At 50.6% G+C, this 9,699-nt stretch overlaps 1 protein-coding gene across 1 annotated transcript; it reads left to right on the forward strand.

The window, feature by feature from the left end:
• Window positions 1-2,714: 2,714 nt before the first annotated feature.
• PTGIR (prostaglandin I2 (prostacyclin) receptor (IP)) lies at window positions 2,715-5,565 on the forward strand. Its single transcript, XM_006868439.1, has 2 exons — window positions 2,715-3,482; window positions 5,182-5,565. The coding sequence occupies exons 1-2, from the start codon at window positions 2,715-2,717 to the stop codon at window positions 5,563-5,565; spliced, it is 1,152 nt and encodes a 383-aa protein (XP_006868501.1).
• Window positions 5,566-9,699: the final 4,134 nt, after the last annotated feature.

Consider the following 9,699-nt stretch of genomic DNA (forward strand, 5'->3'; position numbering starts at 1 on the left):
TGGACTCAAGTGTGGCAACAGTAGTGAGGTTGGCCCAGGATTGGGCAGTGTTTCGTTCTGCTGTGAATAAGGTCGCTATGAGTGGGTACCGACTCAATGACACCTAACAACAACAAGGGAGTCCTGGTATGGCACTATAGGATAAGCACCAGACTGCTAACTACAAGGTCAGTGGTTCAGAACCAACTCGATGGCACTTAACAACAACCAATAAGAGGTCCTGAAGTCCCTGTGTGGGGCAAATGGTTTGTGCTGGAATACTAACCTAAGGATTGGTGCCAAGGAAGTAAGACAGGTGATCTGCTCCCATAAATAAGGTGGTGTCATCCCTATTAGGTGCTGTTGAGTCTAGCGAGCTTACACAGGAATCAAACACTCCCAGCCTTGCCCCACCCTCCTTCCTATGTTTGAGGCCATTATTGGAGTTATTGTATTAGCCCATCTTGTTGAAGGTCTTCCTCATTTTTGCTGCCCCTCTACTTTATCACCCTGATAGTGTAGTGGATTACAATCTGGGCTACTAACCGACAGGTCAGCAGTTCAAGTCTACCAACCGGTAGCTCCTCAGGAGAAACATGAGGCTTTCTACTCTCCCTGGTGTGGCACTACAGGATAATTAATGCACAGGACTTCAGGGTGGGTTCGAATTGCAAATCTACCAGTAGCTCCTCCAAAACCCTATACAGGGTTACTATGAGTTGGAGTCTACTGGAAGGCACTTAACAACAACAACAAATATTTATAGCCTCAGAAACCCTACACTAGGTCTCTATGAAACACCCCCACCACTTACTTTATATGGTGGCGTTGTAGGATAAGCACTGGTTTGAATCACAACGGCATTTCAAACCCACTAAGTTGCTCCTTGAAAATCCTATACAGGGTTGCTATGAGTTGGAAGCAACTCGATGGCACTTAACAACAAAAACAACAACTTTATCAAGCATGATGTCCCTCTCCTTCTCCAGGAACTAGTCCCATCAGGGCCAGATGACACTCTGGGGATATTATTTAAAAAAAAAAAGTTGCCATCAAATTGATTCTAATTCATGGAGACCTCATGTGTTACAAAGTAGAACTAGACTCCAAAGATTTTCTTTTTTAAAATAGGGTCCACCCCCCCCCAACCCCACCCACCACCCCGAGGTGCCATGTGGTGCTGATAGGCTGAGAAGTCACATGGGAAGTCAGGGACTGAGGACTGAGACCTCTGTGCTAGCAACTGGGACAAGCGGCTAGGAGCTGAGTTTCCAGGGGTGGGGTGGGAGAGGTCAGCGTGTCTGCTGGCTGTGGCCAAAATAATATTTCTGGAAGTCAAGGTCACCAGAGTTTGGCCAAGGGCCTGGGAGTGCCGAGGGTAGAGGTGATGGGAGCAGGGAGGGTACCCCTTTTGATGATGGATCATGGATGTCATCAGTTCTTCAGCCTCTCTCATACCACTGGATGTAGGATCTGGACTCCCCAGCTGACTGTGCAAGCCAGGCGTCCTGGTACAGGGCTCCAGAGATTGGCTTTTTTCCCTCTGGCCTGGCCTTCTTCCTCCGCCTTCTGGAAGGAGTGAACTGTGTCCAGAGAGCAGAACTATTGGTGTGCCTGGAAAACAGTGAATGAGGGGGTTGGGGGGTGGAATTTCCTGGTCATTTCTCAATCCCCTGGCAATGTCCTAACCCCTGGGGCTCAGCCGAGAATAGACCCAGGAGGCCATCCCAGACAGCCGGGGCCAAGCCACCCCCTCAAGAACTGGCCAGCTGGGACCTGGCCTGGCCCTGCTGGTGGGCCCCAAATTCCAAGTGGAGATGACTCAGTGGTCCTCACTCACCATCCCTACCAGGGAGCAGAGACCAAAGCCAGGGGCACTGGAGAAGGAGATCTGGAAGGGGATGAGAACCCACCTGGGAGAAGAGGGCGGTGGCAGGTGGTTCAGCAGTGACAGGGACCAGCCCCAGAGAGGTGAGATGGGAGATGGATGATACTGAGAGCGAGGGGACGCAGGGTGATGCGGAACAGGCCAGGGAAGGGAGTGAGGCAGCAGAGAAGGGCGGGGCAGAGAGAGGAAATGCAAAAGCTGGGGAGGGTGAGATGAGGAGGGAGGGAGGGAGCGAAACGCTACTATCACAGAGAACTGGAGGAAAGGAGAAACAGAGACCAGAGGTGCGGTGTGGCAGGACTGGAGAGCAGAAACACTGAGGGGCAGCGGGTAGGTTACTTGGGGTCGGGGGGGAGACTGGGATAGGAGACAGAGCAGGTGGGCAGGGGAGGGAACAGAGATAGAGAGACAGGAGGAAAGAACTAGGGGACAAGGACAGAGGACAGGGAAGAGCAGTGACAAAAGAAAGAGATAGGTGTTGTTGTGAAGTGCCCGATTCCAATCCTATATAGGGTTTCCAAGGAGTGGCTAGTGGGTTTGAACTGCAAACCTTGTGGTTAGGAGTCCAGTGCTTATCCTACAGCACCACACCATATAGATACAGAGGGGCAGAAAAAAGAGAGAAAGACTGAGCAAGACTGAAACACAGAAAGACAGACAGACACGCACACTCAGGAAGAGAGCTGGGGATAGGCACGGATACACACAAGACAGCGCCCCCAACTGCCATGAGGGCCTTTGGGAGGTCGCTGGTGGTGGGTATTTGAGTGAGCTGAGGGTTTCCCTTCCCTATCCACCCACCTCCCACCTTTGGGTAGACATCCAAGCCGGCCAACGGAAGCCCAGGATGTCAGAATCCTGCCAGAATCTCACCTACGTTCGGGGCTCTGTGGGTCCAGCCACCAGCACCCTGATGTTCCTGGCAGGCGTGGTGGGCAATGGGCTGGCCCTGGGCATTTTGGGTGCTCGACGGTGGTCACACCCCTCAGCCTTTGCAGTCCTGGTCACGGGACTAGCACTTACGGACCTTTTGGGCACGTGCTTCCTGAGCCCAGCTGTGTTTGTGGCCTATGCCCGCAACAGCTCGCTGCTGGGCCTGGCCCAGGGTGGCCCCACGCTCTGCAATGCCTTTGCCTTTGCCATGACCTTTTTCGGCCTGGCCTCCACGCTCATCCTCTTCGCTATGGCAGTGGAGCGCTGTCTGGCGCTCAGCCACCCCTACCTCTACGCCCAGCTGGATGGGCCACGCTGTGCCCGCCTGGCACTGCCCACCATCTACGCCTTCTGCACTCTGTTTTGCTCACTACCCTTTTTGGGCTTGGGCCACCACGAGCAGTACTGCCCAGGGAGCTGGTGCTTCATCCGCATGCGCTCGGCGGAGCCCGGTGGCTGTGCCTTCTCATTGGCCTATGCCAGCCTCGTGGCCCTGCTGGTAGCCGCCATCGTCTACTGCAACGGCTCTGTCACTGTCAGCCTCTGCCGAATGTACCGCCAGCAGAGGCGCCAACAGGGCTCACTGGTACCTGGGCCTCGAGCAGGCGAGGAGGAGGTAAATTATCTGATCCTACTGGCCCTCATGACAGGCATCATGGCTGTGTGCTCCCTGCCACTCACGGTGAGTCCCCTCTGGAGCCTGGGAGGATGGGCTGGGAGAGGGTGGTGCCTGCCTCTAGCCTTCATCCGGTGTACTCATTTGACAGAGGGAAAAACTGAGGCTCAGAAGGGGAAACACCTCCCAACTTTGTGACGATGGTGACACGTGTCTTGGGTTGTTTCCTGTCTAACCCCTGAACTCCTCTCTTGTACCTTCTGCCTAAATCAAACTCTCTCCTCCCATAGTCTTTCTTGCTGTTGTTAATTGCTGTCCAGTTGATTTGAACTCACAGTACCTATCAGAGTAGAAGTGTTCTACAGGGCTTTTAAGGCTGTGATCTTTTGGAACCAGATTGTCAGGGCTGCCTTCCCAGGTGCCTCTAGGAGGATTCTTACTGCCAATCATTCCGACCACCTAGGGATGACTCCTATGAATAAGATCCAGCTTGCATGAAACACCTAGTCTGTGCTTATTGATGTTGGGTGCCATGGAATTGCGTCCAACTCATAGAGAATTCATAGGGAAGAATTGCTTCATAGGGTTTCCAAGGCTATAAATCTTTACTGAAGCAGGTCACATCTTTCTCCATCAGCTTACAAACACTTTCTCAGATTTTCTTCAAGATGACTTTATCCACCCATTCTACTAGCGTTTCCCAGGAAAAAGGACAGGAGTTTCTGTTCTGGCACCATCTTTGCAGCTGAGGGGTGAAGTCTTATATCCATCGTCACACAGAGCTTGGGTGGGCCCTAGGAGTCCCCTATTCCAGAGCCTGATCTCTCCCTGCCCCCACTTCCTGCTTCCTCATCTCGGTTCCATCTACTCGCTCTGTGGTTTGACTCTCCAGCCCCTCCCCTCCCATGTTAGTTACAGCGATATCACTGGTCCGGTCCAGAATGTGTTAATGCATGAACGGAGACTGGAAGGTGTGGACCTCAGACACTGGACATAGCCGTTCACAGAGGATTTCAGGGGACCTTGGCAATGGAGAGGGTGATGCATTGGGCTGTTAACCAGCAGTTGGCTGTTGGAAACCACCAGTCGCTCTAAAGGAGAAAGATAAGGCTGTGTGCTCCAGGAAAGATTTACAGTCTCAGAAAAACCCTGGTTCTACTTTGTCCTATAGAGTCAGAGTCAGAACTTCAACTCCACGGGCAGTGGGTTTGGTTTAAAGAACAGGACGTGTAAAGGTGCCCTAATGATGCAGTGGTTAAGCACTGGTCTGCTAACAGAAAGGTCTGCAGTTTGAACCTACTAGCCACTTTGTAAAAGATGAGGCAATGGGCTTCAAAATGTCTATAGCCTTGGAAACCCTATGGAGTTTCCAGTTCTACTCTATCCTGTAAGGGTCTCTATGAGTTGAAAGTGACTTCATGACTGTCACATATCCCCAAATCAGAAATCGTATACAGGTCGCAATGAGTTGGAACCGTTTTGATGACTACACCTAACAACAACAAAGTCCCCTCAGTTGTAAAGGGGCAGGAGACCCTCATACACAGAACCGACTATTTACCCCTCGCTCCAGGCCTCTGGGGCGTTCCCTTCCTCTGTGCCCGGATGCACCTGTTACTTTCTATTAATTTCATCTTATTTCCTTCCCCTTCTGACCTCTGTCCCTCTCCTGTGAGCTGATGGGAGGAATGGGTGCTTAGGTGGGGTACGTGGGGAGGGGGTAGGGTACGCTCTGTGCCTCCTGACGTCCCTGTCCTGCCCCCAGATCCGCGGCTTCACACAAGCCATCGCGCCAGACAGCAGCGAGATGGGGGATCTCCTCGCCTTTCGCTTCATCGCTTTCAACCCCATCCTGGACCCCTGGGTATTCATCCTCTTCCGCAAGGCTGTCTTTCAGCGCCTCAGGCTCTGGCTCCGCTGCCTGGGCCCCCGGGCTGCCCGTGGAGATTTGCAGACACCCCTGGCCCGGCCCACCTCCAGAAAGAAGGACTCACTGCCTCTCTCTGCCCTGAAGACGAAGGGGAGCTGGGTGCCCATGTCAGCCTGGGATGAGGGGCAGATGGCCCCCTTGCCTCCTGAACAAGGGTCTGGCAGCCCCATGGCAGCATCCAAGGCGGAACCTGCTGCTGTGGTCTGCTCTCTTTGCTGACACCTTAGTGGCTCTGCCTTAGTGACACCTGCCTTGTCCTTCCTGGAGCCACCTACACTATCATCAGCTCCTTTAGAGTGGTTTCTGATTCCTGGCGACCCTGTGTGCTGCATGCAGAGTGTTTTCAATGGTGGATTTTAAGGGCAGTCGATCTGCAGGCCTTTCCCATGCACTTCTGAGTGGAGATGAGCCTGCTGCAACCTTTTGATTAACAGCTGAGTGCATTAACCTCTTGCATGACTCAAAGACCCAGGAAACCAGGGGATAGGGGCAAATTCTGGGGGCAATCAGCTGCTATTTCTCTTCCTCCAAGACTACCATTTCTGGCTTTGGGAAAGTTTATCCCAGAGTGCAGAATGGATTATTCTCTCAAATTAACTGGGCTGTGTCTGACTGCTGGGTTGCCTCTCCATCCATCTCACTGTCTAAATATTTAGAAGGCAGCAAAGTTCCCAGTAGCTCTTTGTGTGCTCAGAACTGCTGGGGTTAGGCCTCTGGCTATGATCCAGAACTGTCCAGGATGCTCAACCCCAAATCCCAAGGGACTCTCTCCAAGCGTCTCCCAGAACTACCTTCTGTCTGTCCCAGGGGGACATGGATTCTTGCAAGAGCAGGATGCTCTTGCTTTCCACCTTCCCTTTAAACTTGGAGATTCTGGCTTAGGGATCATCAGACCTGGCACCCCAAGGGGAGGTGGGAAGTGGGGGGAGATTGCTGTATTGTGGGTGATAGTGCTGGACATATGTCTGATTCAAAAAGGACCTTGTAAAAAGTGGCCAGTGGAACACGCGTGGGGAGAGATAGGGACTGTGGAGGCCAGTAAACAAAGAGATGTGGGCTGCAGACCTCATGCATACCAAGGGACCACAAACTGGGTGACTTGAGATGACAGAAATGGATTGTCTTTACCATTCTGGTGGCTATAAATCCAAAACTAAGGTGTTGGCAGGGCCACGCTCCTTCCTGGTTTCTTCCAGCTCCTGGTGGTTCCTGGCAATCCTTGGCTTTGCAACTTCACCACTCCAAAGTCTGCCTCTGTCTTCACATGGATGTCTTCCCACTGTGTTCCCCTCTCTGTGTCTCGTCTGTTTTATAGGACACCGTTCGTATTGGATTAGGACCTACCCTACATCAGCATGACCTCCTGTTAACTGATTATATATCTAAGACCCTGTTTCCAACCAAGATCATGGATCATTAAGGATTAGGACTTCAACATATACCTTTAGAGGGGACTCTATGCAACTCCTAAGACCTAAGTCCTGTGCCTGTCCCTAGAGTCCTCCTTGGAGACACCTCATGTGCCCTTGGTGCGCTCACAAAATGTCCATTCATTCCTTCACTCACTGACTGCTAACACTATGAAGTGTTGGGGACAAGATTCTTGCATTGCTATGACACTCACTGGGGTGACTGCCTATCTCCTCTCCACTTCTGAGATTGCTGCTCCCTGCTCTCAGAGAGACCTGGGAATCCAGGGGGCCTAGGAGGGAGGGGATGAGAGGATTGCAAGAAAGCGAGGTGGCCCTTCGGGAGCCATTAGTGGGAATAGGAAAGGGGCCCCACACGTTTCATGGGTTGAAACAGTACATCTGCAGCTGTGTGCACCTCCTAGGAAGATGAGAGCAGCTGAGGCTTGGGGAGCAGCAGGCCAGAGGCACGCTTTCTCTTTATTCTCACAACAGCCTAGCTGACCCTGCTATTCTTAGTTCAGAGAAGGCAGCCACCTGACCCAAGTCACACAGCCAGCAAGGAGGAAGCCAAGTTCTATCTTCCCATCTTCATCTACCTGCCTTCTCTATTCCTTGATTTCCTCTTTCCTAGAATAGTGATCCTAATCTAGTGCATAATAGTTCACAGGGTAGTTCTAAAGGTTGAGTCCCCCTGACGAGCAATTTAGCACAGGGGAAATCCCACAATAAATGTTACTATTATGGCCCTGCCCTTGTTGTTCCTTTTGTTACTTGGGCAGATGTGGGTTGAAGACAAGGCAATGCTTTGTTTGCTTCATTGTTTTTGACTTCGTTTTTTTGTGTTTTTTTTTTCTGTTAGCATGTTACGTTTCAGGTCCCATTAAAGAGAATAAAGATGTCTTTGAGGGCTAAACACAGGCTAACAGGACTGATTTGGGGGCTCAGGTTTCTTTTTGGGGTGATGAGAATGTTCTGCAACTAGATAGTTTCTTGTTTTTTAAAGTTTTTATTGTGCACTAAGTGATCATTCACATGGGAGAACTTCGGTTTTACACTCATTTCATTGCAATGATTATGATCACTGTGCATCATCATTCAACAGTATTTTTGCTTCTATTCCCTCTGGGTTTTTTTGTGATTTTTTTTTTCAGAGATGTACACAAAAACATTCAGGAATATATAGTCATTTGAACAAGCAAAGGGCACATTCTGTGAGCCTGCCTCCTGGCTGCCAACACACAGCCTTTCTCTTTCCATGAGTCTAGAGTCCTCAGCTGTTCTATCGCTCCATGTCCTCATCTCTGCCTTCATCTCTGGTGTTGCTGCTTTTCTAAATTGTTGTTGTTGTTAAGTGCCGTCGAGTCGGTTCCGACCCATAGCGACCCTGTACAGGGTTTCCGAGGGTGTAAATCCTTACAGGAGTAGAAAGCCTCATCTTTCTCCCACGGAGCAGCTGGCAGTTTCGAACCGCTGACCTTAAGGTTCGCAGCCTGATTCATAACCACTACGCTACCAGAGCTCCTTAGAGTCCTACATTCTGCTCGTGCTCTTCTCCATTGATGGTCCTAGGGTCCTCTTTTCCTGGACTGTAAGATTAAGTACTCCCCCTTTTTTGTGGAACTAGATAGTTTTGAGGGTTGCATAACATCGTGAGTTTGCTGAAGGCCTCTGAGTTGTACAATTTAAAATAGTTATAATGGTCCATTTGATGTTGTTGATATTTTACCACAATTTGAAAAAAAAAGCTTGCAATACTAAAAATAATTGAGGGTGTGTTTTTAGAACATCCTATAACATTACTGTCAGAGAGAATCTGAAAACAAAACAAAAAAAAAGTCAACTTGTGAAAACAAAAGCAAAGACCAATCAAGAAATATCAGGTTGCAAAAGGACAAGTATTGTCTGATCCCACTGATATGAAAGATTTATTGTTTCCAACTCAGAGGTGGCCCTATAGGGCAGAGCAGAACTTCCCCTTAGGGTTCCCAGGGTTGTCATCTTTGCAGAAGGAGCTCTGGTGTGGATCAGCCACTAACCGAAAGGTGGAGGTTGGATCCTATAGGGTCTCCCTGAGTTGGAATTGACCCAATGGGACACACAACCACCATTTTTACGACAGCCAATTGCCATAACTTTCTCTTGTGGAGCGACTGCTGGGTTTGAACCACCAACCTTTTGCTTGGCAGCTAAATGCTTAACCACTGCAGCACCCCTTTTTGAGAGGTCGCAGCCACTAAGAACCCTGTGGAGCAGTTCTTCTGTAACATACATGAGACCACCATGAGTTGGAATGGATTTAAGGGCAGCTGGTTTTAGGGTTTCTCCTAGCTGGTGTCCAGACAATGCAAATCCATCCTCCTTACTCCTCCTGCCTCCCACCTCCTGCCACAGTCCTGTCACTACGGTGCTGCTTGGTGCATGAGGGCCACTCCCTTTCACCAAGCGTTCCAGACCTTTACAATGTGGACGGCTGTGCAGTGCCTCCACCAGCGGAGGTGACACCATGCTTCCTGGAACAACTGCCTCCCTTTCTCCCTCCGTCAGAAGCCCCTTTGCCCTCTGAGGCCTCATCTCTGGTAGTGTAGTGGTTACGAATTGGGATGCGAACCGCAAGGTCAGCAGTTCAAAACTACCATCTGCTCTGCAGGAGAAAGATGAGGCTTTCTGCTCCCATAAAGATTTACAGCTTGGGAAACCCTGTTAAGGGTTGCTATGGGTCGGAACTGACTCGATGGCACTTAACAACAACATCTTTGAAGGTGTTCAGTTCTTCCACGACGATGTGTTCTTGGCACGTTTGTGGCTCTCCAATGGCACTTGCAGTCTTGACATAGTGCATTCATTCATTCAGCTAACTGGAGGCTTCCTGAATGTCAGGTCTTGTCACTGTGATGCTGGGGATGTGGCGGTAACAGAGGCAGCCTTTCCCTGCCCTCCTAGT

Source organism: Chrysochloris asiatica, unplaced genomic scaffold, assembly GCF_000296735.1.
Source record: "Chrysochloris asiatica unplaced genomic scaffold, ChrAsi1.0 scaffold00116, whole genome shotgun sequence".
Lineage (NCBI taxonomy): Eukaryota > Metazoa > Chordata > Mammalia > Afrosoricida > Chrysochloridae > Chrysochloris > Chrysochloris asiatica.

Coding starts and splice junctions, on each gene's coding strand:
- PTGIR (XM_006868439.1), top strand. CDS start 2,715: ATGTCAGAATCCTGCCAGAATCTCACCTACGTTCGGGGCTCTGTGGGT. Junction 3,483..5,181: donor TGTGCTCCCTGCCACTCACG/GTGAGTCCCCTC, acceptor TCCTGCCCCCAG/ATCCGCGGCTTCACACAAGC.